The sequence below is a fragment of the Vicia villosa genome, linkage group LG2 (assembly GCF_029867415.1).
Source record: "Vicia villosa cultivar HV-30 ecotype Madison, WI linkage group LG2, Vvil1.0, whole genome shotgun sequence".
Classification (NCBI taxonomy): Eukaryota; Viridiplantae; Streptophyta; class Magnoliopsida; order Fabales; family Fabaceae; genus Vicia; species Vicia villosa.
Window position 1 is genome coordinate 219186593 of NC_081181.1, and position 15831 is coordinate 219202423.

The 15831-nt window shown below is 29.9% G+C and overlaps 1 protein-coding gene across 1 annotated transcript; it reads left to right on the forward strand.

Annotated features, from left to right (window-relative positions):
* Nucleotides 1-9863: 9863 nt before the first annotated feature.
* On the forward strand, nt 9864-12691 carry LOC131648276 (zinc finger protein WIP2-like). Its single transcript, XM_058918051.1, has 2 exons — nt 9864-10483; nt 12048-12691. Exons 1-2 carry the CDS (start codon nt 9968-9970, stop codon nt 12471-12473), a joined length of 942 nt encoding a protein of 313 aa, XP_058774034.1. The 5' UTR covers nt 9864-9967; the 3' UTR covers nt 12474-12691.
* The last annotated feature ends 3140 nt before the right edge of the window (nt 12692-15831 follow it).

Here is a 15831-nt window from a genome sequence, read left to right on the forward strand (position 1 = left end):
AAGTTGTGCAAAAACATTTAATGTGAGAATGCGCGAACTCGCAATATTCTATCTAGTCACACTTTAAAGATGAAATTTCAGTCACTAAACTATAAAATCAACAAACTCACAATATTCTACCTAGTCACATTAGTCACATTTTAAAGATGAAATTCTATTCACAGAACTATAAAATCAACAAAAAATATTATATCGACAAAAGTTATGTTTCAAATTAAATGTCATTTTTATTTTTTAATGTTGAATTGATTTTCCTGTTTCAATTATGTTCTATAAGTATTAGTACTATGTATACTTATTTTAAAATATTATCCCTTTTGCATTACTACAGTAAAAAACTAACAATTAACTAATGATATTAAGTTTTAAGGTAGTGCACTGACAGTGTAAACTAATTTTACACATACAAACAATCAAAATTCTTACACTTGCCATGCCATATTAATTTTTTTAAATTAAAATTTTGTTTTAATTGAATATATGGTTGTGATTGGTTGACAGTGTAAAAATATTTTACACTGTCAGTGCATATTCCTTTTTCTCAATATATATATATATATATATATATATATATATATATATATATATATATATATATATATATATATATATATATATATATATATATATATATATATATATATATATATATATATATATATATATATATATATAATTTAATTTTTCATTTTCTTACAAATTGATGATATTAATATAGAATATATTTAAAAAAGAGTACTGAAAAATAAATAAATAAATTGATGAAATAAATTGTTGATTTTTGTCGATATAATTTAAAAATAAAGAAAGTGCATTTTTTTATACAAAAAATTTTAAACAAACACTCTTTTTAAAATAAATAGAAAAGCTAAGTTCTTAAATGGCCTAGCAAACTATGTTCAAGATATCCTTAAAACAATTTATCCTAGAAGATATAATTGAATGTTTAAACCCTTACATATAGTATTAATTAAATTCTCAAATTAGCCCATAAACTCATTTTTTATTTATTTGACAGCTTAACCCACAAACACGTGAAGACCTACTTTTCATCTGATCTCTGTCACATGTATATATACACGCTCACAAATTATTAGTAACACTAAAATATATTAAAATATATAAACCTGAAGAGAGAAGGATGAACTAGTAGTACTATAGTAGCCTAGGTGGGTGATTTGAAAATGAAAACAGGTACGAAAATAGTGTTGATGATGTGGGTGGCAATGTTTAGAAGCAGAACAGTATTTATGTCAAAGTGTTTTATGGTGTAACACACAAAGTTAGTGATTCTTCCCTTAACTCCAAAATGTGTAACTAAAGATAAAGACAGGGTGGATGAAACAGTGAAGGTTTTGAGGCAACAGCATTAGAAGAGGAGACACGGACTGAGTATCTGATCCAACCCGACCAGAGTGGGCAGACCAAAGCATTTGCTGGTTTAAATGCTAACTATTTATTTCCCGAGGTTCACAAACATCACCATGGTGGAAGGTGTCAAACAAACATTGCACATTTCTGTATTACTAACCTTGGAATCATTCATTAATTAAACAAAACCATCTAGCTATGTGATCCAACACCACTTAGGCACTTACTCATCCACTCATTAACATTAATTATACAATATTAATTGTTTGGACTAAGTCAAAGAAGTGACACTTAAATGTGATGGAAATCAACAAACAATATCATACTAATAAAATTTCTTAAATTTGTAAGAACCTTGATGATAACAAATATATAACAACAAATTGAACAAAGAAAGACATAAGTGAATATTAATATTTTTAGGTAGAATTTTTTTTTTATGAGAATAAAAACCTTGAATTGTTCATATCAAATAAAAAATTCAATTATAATCGAATAAGAGTACAAGAGATTCTTAAAGTGATTCAAAAACTAATGCTAACAATCGCAAATTACAAAGCAAATTAGTTTATAAATAAAAATCAAGAAGCTGGAAATTTACCCAAATTCGCAGTTTTAGTGCAAAGCAGATTTCTCTCAACTCATACCCCGTTGATCCGAACGGTCAAAAGTAGATATAGGTGTTGCAAACTGTAATTTTTCTGTTTGTATGGTTGACTTAAATTTTAATAAAACAAATTTAAACAGCAACATGTTAGTTAGAATGTCTCAACATTGCAGAAAATATATGTTGAACAGGATGTTCGATCAACTACATCTGGTGTAACGTGTCGAACAAGATGTCCTATGAAAAGATCATTCGACATCGTGACTGAAGGTTAAATTTGGCTTTTGAATTCTGCTTTAAGTGCTACAGATGCAGAATATTTGGAGAATACTATGCAATCCTATATAACGCTTAATATCATGATACAAGATTTGATTTGTTTTGAATATGTGATTGGTTTCTAAATATGGAGAAGGTTTAGGAAACTAATGATTGAAGATCTATTTTATTGGAGAATATTCTGCAGATCTGTTGAACCCTCCCTACTGTGATTTAAAGCCCAAGTCAAGACCAGATGTGTGCTATAAATAGCAAACTACAAACCTGTTAAAAAGCAGAGCTTACAGGATTTGGTTAGGGTTTGTCCTTTCAATGTGAGCCTCTCTACTATCTTGTTGATAGAAGAGTAGGACTGTTTATTGAGTTGTAAGTTCTGTCATGCATTCATAAGCTGCTAAGTATTGAATGTATGTGTGTCGCTTAGGTATCATTGATACAATTATCTAAGTGTGTGTTGCTTATGATTCAAGCTATTGTTCTTGGAGGAAGCTTGTAAGCAACTCTAAGTACTTGTTGGTTAAATGGGTCTTAATTATGTATCATTTGTAATTGACAATTATGGTCAAGAGCCGTCAATATCAGTAACGTGGGTCGTTAGTGTGAGACATCACTGCGGTGATTGTAAGTGAGAAGGGTTCTCTTATCTAGGAAGTTCTTAGGTAGAAGTTGCACTGGGTAGGGATTAAGAGAGAAGTTGTAAACGGGGGAGTTTAGCTTTGAATTGATACTATTGATAGTAGATTTCCTTCATGGCTTGGTAGCCCCGATATTAGGTGTTGTTGTACACTGAAATGGGTTAACAATTTTGTGTGTTCAATTACGTTTTAGCGTTGTTTTAAATTCAATAATACTTATATGTTGAATGATGTGTCAGATCAGATGTCCCAACAAATCATAGGACATCTTAAGTCTGAAGGCCAGAATTTCACAAACCTTCTCTCCAAATTTGAGTTCGATCTAACTGTTATCGAATATGAAATCACCAATTTAGCGAGACTGGTTGTAGAAAAAACAGGAATATGGTTCTCTATTCTTTTCTCTCTATCTCTCACAATTCTAAATTTACCCTCTTCACTTAAATAAGTGAGACATATTAGCTAATCATATTTGGAACTTTCTCCATGTGGGAAGGGAGCACAAACCCAACAAGACGGTGAAACTTATGAGTCGCCTAAATCTTACTCATCCGTTCATTAAAATAAATTCTACAATATATAATTGAATGAACACATTTTAAAAGACACACTAGATAATGGTCCTTGATGACCATCGATTCTATGACACCTTTATACAAAATTAACTTGTAATACCACAAATGTGTCCTAATTATATTATTTACATCAGAAGTACATAGTTCCATGAGTGATACATTTGTCTAAAGAACGATTTAGACTTGCATACACAATATTATAAACCCTAAACCTAACATTCATGACTAACACTGACTTAATTGTCAGATTATTTTTAAGTACGCCCTACACCTCTAAGGACCCTAAGTAAATGACCTTCGTCAAACGTTTACCAATATTTGTACAAATTAGAGCTTATACAAGTTATATAAAATAACCATTCAAGAATCAATAAATATTCAAGAATCAAGGTTTAATTTCTTTTTCTACCATTTATGTATAAATTAGAGCTTAATCAAGTTATATAAAATAAAAAGGGTATTGATATATAAATAGTCTAACATCATTAGCATAAGAGTTGTCACAATATACCTATACACAACGGGCATATGACACGTAACAATGATGTGTACTCTAAGTCATTGAATGTCTATTTTTCATGCCAATTCCCATACATTCCTTCTTCAAACATCACAGAATGACAACCATCACAAATCAGAAGTTAAGATTAATGTCTAAACTCAAACAACAATGTCAGGACATATGTCTTGACATCATCTGTTGACAAAACACATATTTACCAACCTGAATGATATACAGAAAACAATTTCAGAATGGTAAATAACACAGAGGAATTGTTAACCCAGTTTAATGCAACAACACCTAATCTAGGGGACACCAAGTCAGGAAGAAAATCCACTAATAGCAGTATTAGTTCAAATCTAAAAATTCCCAGTTTACAACTTCTCGCCTAATCACTACACAGTGCTACTTCTACCTAAAATTCGACATCTAGACCTGGGAAATCGACATCCCACCTCCACCTCCAATCACCGCAGTGATAAATAACAGTCAGACACCCTATGATCAAGGGAACCCAAATATAAAGATTACACTTTCCAATAAAAATACTCAGTCTTGTTTCACAGCTTTAACTAAGAATAATACTTGATCTTGCTTAAAAACTTAAATCAAGAAAAATACTCATCTCTATGCTTAAAAGCTTAAAGAGTGAGAACAACAACTTAACTAACAGTAAACTAACAGATAGTCTACCTCATTGTACCAAAGATACGTGGGTGGCTTACACACACACAAGAGACTCTCCAAACTGCAGACCTAAGACTCCCCTGATTTTTAATTGTCAAATTTTACTTTTTCATTAGGTTAGGGTTCTGTTTAAATAGAATTTAGCATTCCATGGGCTTTGAAACCTTTTGCCCTAATTCTTTCTTAATGCACACGCTAAGGTTTGCACCAAATCTGCACAACCATCTTTTTGAATCTTGGAACAAATCTTCATGTTTCCTAAATTGTGCAATCAACCAGTTTTAGATACTTTAATTCTGACTTGATGTGATTCTATAGTTTCAGATTAAATCTACTTGACCTACAAATATTATTGAGATATATCTGAAAGAAATATCACAAAATCAAATCGAATCTGTCAAGATTTAAAACAACCTGTATTGATGTTCTGGTTCAGAATATCATGAAATCTGTTTAGAACATTTGTCTTCAATATAAGGTCAAACTCAATTATATCAATAGAGTCAAGAACCATGTTTTAGAAAAATTTTGCCAACCCCAAAACCATGAAAATGCAATCACTCCCCTTTGACAAATTTTGGCTAAAACATGGTTCTTGACTCTATTGATATAACCGGAGATAGTTATAAAACCACAATCGAAACAACACAAGCTTTCATGATAAACATGTAAACTTTATAAATTTTATAATCATATAATTACATCATCATTAACACAACTTAATAGCTTGTACAATCTGAAACCTATTTCAGGGATTATATGTTGTTTCAGATATATCCTTAAAACTCCCCTTAAAACACATCTTCAATTTACCACCTTGAACTTAGACTTGAATTATCCGAGTTCTCCTTAATAGAAGAATATGCAGTAGAAGTAGCAGACAAAATTCAGAGCACAATAGCCAATGTTCTTCATAGACCTCAACATTCAGGATGTTAACTGCTAGAAGATCATCTACACAACAGCAAAAGCAAAACAACAGGACCATCAGTAGTGCCATCAGTAGCAGCACCATTAGTAGTGCCATCAGTAGCAACACCATTCATAGTGTCATCAGTAGCAACAACAATACCAACATGAAAGATAATCATTCTCCCCCTAAATAGTTTTATTCATCAAGAAACCAAAGATAGAACCATATAAATACTTTACTACTACTCATATCACATACCAAACAATACTACTACTCCTATCATAAAAGACTACTACTACTACTACTACTACTCCTATACTCCCCATTTTTAGGCAAAAATTGACAAAAACAGAGTGAGTGTACAAAGACACCTACTAAAGAAAGAAAAATAGAAAGCAACATTTTTTTTATTTGACAGAAGAAAAGAAAACTAAAATTACCCAATTCTTCCACCTAAGTCCTTGTAGTTAACCCAATCTTTGTCCACTTCTGAGTCCGAGTCTTGAACATGATTTTTCTTGAAGGACCTTATCTTTGACACAAATTTCTTTCATGTTACTGATGCTCCAATAAATGTTCCAACATTGGGCTCAATCTTCTTTAGATCAATATTCTCATCCTTCTTGGCTTTCAACAAAAGATCCTTTTTATCCTCAGCATTTTTGTTTGATTTGCTCATGTTTGAAACGCAGCTTGAGAGAAGGAACAACGAGTAAGGAATTTAAATGCAAAGAGAGTTACCTTGGTTGTAACGATTCCCTGCTTGGAACAACAACTTGGTCAATGAGCGTGTGCTTGCAATACGTGAAATCAACTTTATAACAGTGCACCACTTGTCATGGAAAAGAGATATTCTTTTGTTCTCCCTTTTCCTTTCCCAAACATTGAATGTTGAAAACAAATGTTCCAACATTTGAAATAACATTTACTAAGTCATTGGAACATATTTTTTTTAATTTGTACGCATCACTAGATGAGGAAAGAAGAAATGCTGTTGAAAAATATTTCCAACCTATTATAACTTAGTTTCTTCAGCAGAACAAAATTCCCATATTACCCTTATAGCCTATAGCAAGGCCCTAGAGTAGGAGATGATCAATAGAATGCTCTCAGCTAAGCACACTGACATCCTTGAATGTTTGATTTAAACCATTTTTCCACAGTATAATGTCAGGACATATAATTGAACATTGTATTACTCTAACATCCAAAAAAAATTGAGAGTAGTACTTTCTTAGTAAAAGACATATCCCTTGCTGAATACCATATTTAGCTTATTGCTGATCCAAGGGACACAACATTGTTTCTTAAGAAGAAACAAATTATCATACTTTACTCATAATTTAACTCCTAAAATCACCATAAAGAAATATTTTATCTTTGAAACAGAGGTGATACAAACTCCAAGTAATGAATTCTCTTACATAAATAAGCAGAGCAATGGAGAAAATATTGATGACTTGAAAGTTTTTTGATTCAGTTCCTGCAAGCTCTTTAGAATCAGTCTATATTTTGGAGTGCCAATATGGTTAGATAATGTTCCAACATTTGCTTGGACATCATTCTCTTTCTCCGTCACTGAACCATTGACTTAGGTTCTGGAGCCTTCAACAATTATGCTATCAGCAAAGTACATCCTTCTGGTATCTTGAAGGAGATGATGAAGATCTTTAATTTTCCTTTGTTACGAATTAATCAGGAGATGCTTTTATAAAAATCATCAACAAACCTAAGGGAAAACCTTACACCTTGTATTAACTTCATTGGACCCTTGGTAAGAGGTTTTAGGACTTTATCAACAGTCTGATGTTACCACTTCAGTATGACAACTCAGCTTCATCTTGATCTTGATTAGTAAGCATGTAGATGAGCTAGTGGATTCTTGAGGAACCACACAAATACTAATTGTTTTTAGACTCAGCTCCCTTATCAGTCTCCATTCATCTTATTATAGACCAGACAATAAACCTTGTCTTCATAACTTGGTCACACAACTGGCTTATGATTACCATACTACTGTTCTTTCAGCAAATAGAACCTCAACATGACTAGTTAATCTTGTTCCATTAAGCATCTTATAGATGAAGTGATACTTTTTGCAGGTCACCATGACTCTTTCATTCCAGTCATGTATTTGGAACAACCAGTGTTAAAGAAGATATACCAGTCTTCTTAAAAAAATGAAGGGAAACACTTTCATAGAGTTATGTCCCTTGTTTGGTCAACCTTTGGGATAGACATATATCTTGAGAATAAGGTGGCCTTATATGCTTATCCTTTCCCACAGAAGTGACATTTTCAATTTAATCCACTGTCAATGGCTTGAGGATCGTGATGTCTGGAATGATGTTGAGAGATTTTGTTTGACATCATTGACTCAACTCTGTCTTGAATAGAGACAGATTTATGTCACTAAAGATTTTCTTTGCTTGTTAAAGCCTTTGAAAATCAAACCATATACCTTTTAGGTTTCCATGGCTCTTTGTTTCTCATTGTTGTTGGATGATTTATAAATTTCATAACAAATAATCCTTCAAATACAATTTTCGCTCTCTCTAGAATATTCATAGCCAAATAACTATACTTTTACACTCTACCTATTAGTCTTTTGGTGCTTTAGTAAGATAACAAATCCTAGATTTGTGTCTTTGCACCCCCTAGAGAATATGATAAAGGTTAACGTGTATGATAGTTTCATTGGTAATCCAGGGTCATCCGGGTTTGGTGGTCTTTTGAGAAACTCTTCTGGAGGTTGGATCATAAGTTTTGCTGGCAGTTGTGGTTTCATCTCTAAAATTAATTTCGATCTTCAAGCCATTTCTCATGGTCTTGTTACTGCTTGATATCATGGTTTCAAAAATTTGATTTGGGAGCCTGATTCTCAATTGAATATGAAGTTTATTCAAGAGGGTGAACCTTATACTAATCCTCATGCATCTTTGGTGGATTATAGGCAATCTCTTATTCATAAAGAGTAACAGTTTGTCCTTATTCATACTTTACGAGAAAAGAATGTTAATGCTGATTGACTTGCTAAATAGAAAGGATCACTTGCTTAAAAACTGGAAATATTTTATATTTGTCTCTCTTTTTTATTTAATATTTGTTTAGCTAGCATACCCTATATGAAAATTCAATTTCAATTTTGAGTTTTTTTTCTTATTGATTAAAAAAAACAAAAAACAACTCCAATTATATCGAGGAAAGGGTTATTATCTTAGAAAATTTATTTTGAGTCTCTCAATAAAAACAAAAGTATTCACTCCTTACTTAAAATATAAGAAGAAAGATTTTAGATGAGATCCTAAACAATAAAAGATTTTCAAAGCCTTATGTACATGTCTCAAAAGATACTATTGAAAGTTTGCTTATTGATTTATTGAATGTTAACTAAATCATTTTTTATTGATTGATAAAAAAAATTATTTATATTGGTTTGATTTTTTTAATCTTTCCTCACATAATCTGAACCAATCAAATTGATGAAGAAAGAGTTGATTTAGTTTAGCTAAATCATTTGATTTTTTTTTTAAAAAAGTTTTGATCAGAAAAAAATCAAGTCATTTTAATTGGTTTATATTACCTCATCAAATTTATCAAGTGATTGATTTGTTTCATTGCACCATTACTTTAACACAATTTATGTAACTCAAATGTAACCCTTAATTAAGACTATAGATCAAGGTGATAGATCCATCATCTATATTGCCATAAATTTCCATACCATATAAAACTTGATTTAAACAAAACCTAATTCAATTATTCATAAAAGTACACTAATCTTATATATAAAAAATAAAGCATATCTTAAAATCCATTGTCTCTATACTAGTGTCTCTACACTGATGAGCCTAGAAGCATAGCTAGTTTATGAAATTCAACCCCTCGTGTGAAAGGGAATGTGCTAGTATAGTTCTAAGGGAACATATAGTCTTCAAATTTTCAACTCCAATTACAAGATAATTTTGTGTTTTTCTCTTATTTCCAACCATAATGGGTAGGTATACACAATTGTGACCATATTCATTTTTTTATCACCTTTTTTCCACACTGTTCATACAAACCTTCTTTCAAGTCCCAAGATAATCTCATCATCTATCTCCTTCTCTATTAGACCAAATCAATTCAATGACTTTTCCCCATAAGTTTTTTTCCCTCCATTGTTAAGTCACACTTCACAAGTGATTTCTTGTCTCTATTTTTTTTTTACTTTATTAAGTTAGCTTTACCAACATTGGATTTCTACACCATTATAATAATTTTTTAAAAACCTCAAATTTATCTCTCTCTCACTCATCTTTCTCTCTCCACTTTTTTTCCTCACTCTATAATAACCTAACCCTTTTCCACCATCATCATATCATATCATATATCTTTCCTTTCTCACCTCTCATCATCATGAATTCTAAACCCTACTTCTCCAACAACTTCAATGGTTATTATTTTGACCTAAATAGCCCTCCATTCTATAATTTCCCATCTAGTTTCCATCAAAACAACATATCTTTCTCATCTCCATCTCCACCAACTCCAAGAGAAGCTCTTCCTTTACTTAACCTAAACCTAAACCCTACAAAACATGAAGATCTTCTTGAATCTTCCTTCTCTTCCATGGAAATGATGAACATGAAAGAGAAAGAACAACTAAGTATATCATCAAACTCTTTAGATGATGTTGATGATGATGTTACTGTTGCTTTACATCTAGGGCTTCCAAGTATAGCTTCATCTGATTTGGCTTCTGAGAAAGAAGATGATGATGAAAAAGTTGTAACTGTTGCTTCTGAGTGTCCACCAAGTAAAATTAATAGGGGTCAGTATTGGATCCCTACCCCTGCTCAGATTCTTATTGGCCCTACACAGTTTTCATGTCCTCTTTGTTTCAAAACCTTCAACAGATACAATAACATGCAGGTATAGTACTAGTATATATTTAATTTTAATCTTTTCAATTCATATATACTCTTGAAAATCAAGGTAAAATAATTCTGAAAACATTATAATTGATTAATATAAATTTTATTTATTTTATGAAAACATTATTATGAATTTATGGTGGCACTATGAATGATATATATAGAAAGAAATTTAAATAAAGAAAAAGGATGTTTTTTCCTTTCTCTTTTTTCTCATACCCTTTACTTTCTCAGATCTTAATTACTTTTGAGAAAATTTTCTGAAAAAGATAAGGCTCATTTTTATACATTCTGTGGTTTAATCTTCTTTTGTATAGTATCACTTTAATTTTTTTTCAAGTATATTCATATTGTCTAAAAAATTCATGAAATTTAATTTAGGGTTTTTCTTAAATTTTCTTCCAAAAATTAATATTTTTTAAACCTTCAACATATTTTTTTTTTGGAATTAAATAGAAAATTGATGCAGGGTGTGCCTAGAACTGAAAATTGATATCTAGGGTTTAATAATATATGTTTATATACTATAGTATGCAATAAGAATGTTAATGTTATTATATAAAAAATATTAATGTTAACATCATCACGGGAAGGCATAAAATGAGACAGGATGAATTAATTTTCAAACATGAGTACATCACGCATGGAATGAATTTAATGTTTCATTTTCATATTAGTAAAAAAAAAAAAAAACATAAATAGCTGTACAATATTCTGTTGTTGGGTTCTTTGAATAACTTCTTTATATTAGGGTGTCCTACATATATTGTCACCTTTTTCTTTAATCCTATATAGGGACTGAGAAATAATTGAAACACGTTGAAAAGGACAAGACTCTTAGATTATGTATCATATTAGACATATGATAAGAAAATTACATGCAATATGATATAAGACTAGGTAAATGTCTTTTCATACATTGCATGTTTTGGACCTTAGGGATAGTACCAAAATTTTATTTGTGTAACTTAGTGAGTGTTGCTTTCATTCCTTCATCCCTATTTCATCTTTCATTTCACTACTAAAAAACTTCTAATCAATAAAGAAAAATTTGAAATGATTAAATTTATCGTTATTTTTGTATTTTTCGCCTCATCGACGGATTAGTTCAGAGTTATACATAGAAAAAACTTAATATAGAAAATTTAGAGTTCGATTATGATTATTTTTGTAATATTTTTTTATAAACGTCTCATCAGGATATTAGTTCAGAGTTAAATATTAAACGAGTCTAATCTAGAAAATTTAGGGTTCGATTATAGTTATTTGTAATATTTCTTCATCTCTTGACAATTTTTTATAAACCGATACTTTAGTATATATTTGAATTGTTGTTGAGTTTATTGAGATCACTATGGCATCATAATTTCATTGAAAATTTATCTTTTACTGAAATTGTTATGATTCTGTCAATATTATTATGATTCTGTCAATCTTACGGTCAATTTAAACATGCATTTACAGATATCAAAATTTGTAATGAAATTTATTTTTTCGTCTTTAATTTTGTCGGTTATTCAATTTTTTCGACTAATTTATTTGATGGTTCCAAAAAATTTCAGATGCACATGTGGGGACATGGATCACAATATAGAAAAGGACCAGAATCTCTTCGAGGAACACAACCAACAGCAATGTTAAGACTCCCATGTTATTGTTGTGCCTCAGATTGCAAGAACAACATAGACCATCCAAGAGCAAAGCCACTAAAAGATTTCAGAACACTTCAAACACATTACAAGAGAAAGCATGGAATAAAACCCTTCATGTGTAGAAAGTGTTGCAAAGCATTTGCAGTGAGAGGAGATTGGAGAACTCATGAGAAAAACTGTGGCAAGCTTTGGTATTGTTGTTGTGGGTCAGATTTTAAACACAAAAGGTCACTTAAAGATCATATAAAAGCATTTGGAAATGGACATAAAGCTTATGGGATTGATGATCAAGATGGGTCTGAAATTGAGCAAGAAAATGAATCTTTTCAGTCATAGTTTTGATGTTTTTTGGTATAAAGACAAGACAGGTGTAGATGGAGAGGATTCATATCTTTTGCACTAATTATATTGTTGACTATGACTTCTATATCACTATAATTTCATTTTGTCTTCTTTTTATTAATTTCATTTTGTCTTTGTGTTTGCAATTTTTGCATTTATATGTTTTGGATTTTGGAAGTATTTCTAGATGGCATAAATGCTAACTTGAGGTTAAGTTGTTGGTATAGGTTTAATATCTGCAAACAACATTTAATAAATTAGAGCCCACATGATTAGTATGGTTGATGGGAAAAAAAACTTATAAATTAATTAACTATCATATATCCATAATTTTTTTTTTTAGTTAATTTCATTGAGTTGTTATACTAAGCGTATATATACATAGAAAATCAAATTTATTTCATCTTTAATATTTATAGAAATATTGTATATCTAATCAACATTGCATATTTTTCTATACTAATCAAAATATTGGGTTCAACTAGTTAATAAATTCTAAAGAAAAAAACTGTAATTTTAAAGAGAAAAAAAATTGTTTTACATAAATATTATTTTCACTTTTCATATTATTTTTTTAATTGTGTCTTTTAATTATTAGTCTGAACACTATTTTCAATAGATTTATAATGTTATTTTAGTAAAAGTACAATGCTTGGTGACACTAATATTACTAGAAGGATTTCACTAAGGAAAGAGAGTTTTCACTAAAAGGATATATCAAGTTTTCTAGTAGAGATTATTCCTTGCTAAAAGTTATGGCTAATTTGTCTTAATAATAAGATTAAAATAAATAAATAATTTATAACTAAATATTTATGTTATAAATGTTTTATTGATATGCTTGCTAAATAAATATCTAGTATTTCCTTTAAGAATGAACACTTTAAATTCTCTAAAATACTAATTAACATCTCATTTTTTTAGTATTAATTAATCATCACTTTTTTTTCTTTTTATACTTTATGTCTCTATTAAAAGTATATATATAATCAAGAAAGTAAAGAGAGAAGGAAAGGAATAAGAGAATCTAATGTGTCATTTTTCTTTAACAAGGTTATGAGATTCATGCAATGGTAATTCTAGCCTCAACCTATCTCATTCACTTTCATGGTTAAAAATGGAAAGAGAAAAAATTTCTTACCCTTCTCAACCATACTAGCTAGGTAGGGTGCAATGATATGATGTAACAAAAAAACCATAGGAAAAATATGATGTTTCTATTAATTAAGGTACACTAGTGGTAGTGACATTGTACTTATACTAGAAACTCACGTGTATTTTTAAACTTTAAATTAAAAGCTCTTGTAATAATTTGGTTACTTACAAGTTTCAAAAGTTACTACCAAAGTTACAATTACAATAACAAGTGAAAAATGAATAGTATTATAAAAATTAAAGGTATCAATTAGTTTCTTGGATCAAAGGCTTTTGAGAGTGTCTGTCATCATGATTCACCTCTTTCTCTTTTGTTATGTCCACCATGATGGACATATCAAATACTATCAAAATCATTACATTATACTTTCATATTATATTGAATTAACGGCTGGAAATTGCAAGGTACCCATTGGATATTAATGGCAAGTTTATGAGATCCATAGAAATAAAAAAATAAAAAAACTTGTTTGAAATGTCATATCAAAGTAAGTACAAGACATTATTATTATTATTATTTCGGTATATACACTATATCATCTGCGCACAACTGCAGAGACTAATTCTTGAGACTAATTCTTGAGACAAAAAAAATCATAATAGACGACAAATTTCTCCTAAAATAATTTAACACTGATGCATGTCCAAGACTAGGATCGAACTCGGATAAAGTTATTATTATTATTATTTATTGTGTCAAATTTTTATGTGTCATCAATCCCAAGCAAAAAAAAGGGGGAGTCCACGATGTGTGTCTCCTATAGTCCATTTTTCATCTTTTTTCTGTCACCTTCTTGTAGTACTGTTACCAGGGTTTCTATGTATGTACTCTAGTGTATTTAACATTACACAGTGTTGGTGAAAACGATAACTAATAATAATGAGATATTCTTTTCTTGTTATCATATGAATTACAGTGTAACGTCAATCTGTCATAATATCCTCATTCACTCACACCATCTATCTATGTATGTATCTGTCACCTTCACTTATAACACTAGATGTGATTCAACCTTGTTGTTACTGTTCTTCTTAACCACTTTTTCTTTTTCTTTTTTTTTTTTTCAGAATATTTTATCAAAATACTCAATTTTTTCAATTTTTTTCTCATAGTAATCAAGTTTCTAAACAAAATGACAATGTAATCATGCTAATTTTAACAAAATTTCAATTTTTTTTACAACAAAATCTCAATTTTAAAAAATATGAATTTTGCTAAAATCTCTAAAATAATTCTTCAGGAAAATCTATAGTAAATTAAAATATAAGTAAAAAAAAGTGATGTCAATTTGATTGGCGCCACCCATAAAATACCAAAAACAAAATTATTTAAAAGATTATTACATTAAGATTTTGTTTTAAAACTTGATTACTTTAAAAAAAAAGTAGGTAATATCTACTATTTTGATTAAAAAAATTCCCTAGACCCTTTCTACGTTATTATAAATAAAAATTTACTTTTTTAATCTATTAAATAAACGATTTCATTTATATAATAGATGATATAGCGGTGGCAAATGGGCACGTTCGCTTTAATTATATTTTCTCAAAATTCCGTAAAAAATTATCACTAATATTATATAGGGTGCATACTTAAAATCTTAGTCAATTCTAAAAAAAAAAAAGGGTGGATTAGATTTGAGGGCACTCCATATTTTTAGTTTAAAAACTACAAAAACTTATCTTATGTCCGCAAAAGTACATATAAAAAATGAGAGAGCAGACGGAACAATCATATTAGAGATGACGAGTCTAAAACTTGGCTCGCTCCATAAAAAGTTTAATCGACACATATATGTTCAACCGATCGGACCCGATTTTCCAACCATAATCAGATATATTAATTATTCAATCAACTTAAATTCTGATATTAAATAAGTTTTTTATTAAATGGAAAAAAAACTATTAAGATTTTTTTACCAAGATATAACTAATAAGTATTGGTAAGCACTATTGCAAAGAGATAGATAGAGGGAAACATGAAATTAAAACCTAGAGAAATATGCGTTATGCTTCCATTTTCTATCCATGTGATTATTTTGTCCCCTTATCAACTCTGATCATGAAACCACATGCATGTATATTCATTCAATGCAAATTATATAAGGGTAAAATTGACTATCGGACTAAAAAGGGATACTCAACTCTTGTGCAAATATCTGGCACATATTCAGGATCTTTATAAATTAGTTTAAAC

What these genes read in the sequence shown, in the direction of transcription:
- LOC131648276 (XM_058918051.1), top strand. Translation starts at nt 9,968, where the DNA reads ATGAATTCTAAACCCTACTTCTCCAACAACTTCAATGGTTATTATTTT. An exon ending in ACAGATACAATAACATGCAG is followed by an intron (nt 10,484 to 12,047) that starts GTATAGTACTAG and finishes AAAAAATTTCAG; the next exon opens with ATGCACATGTGGGGACATGG.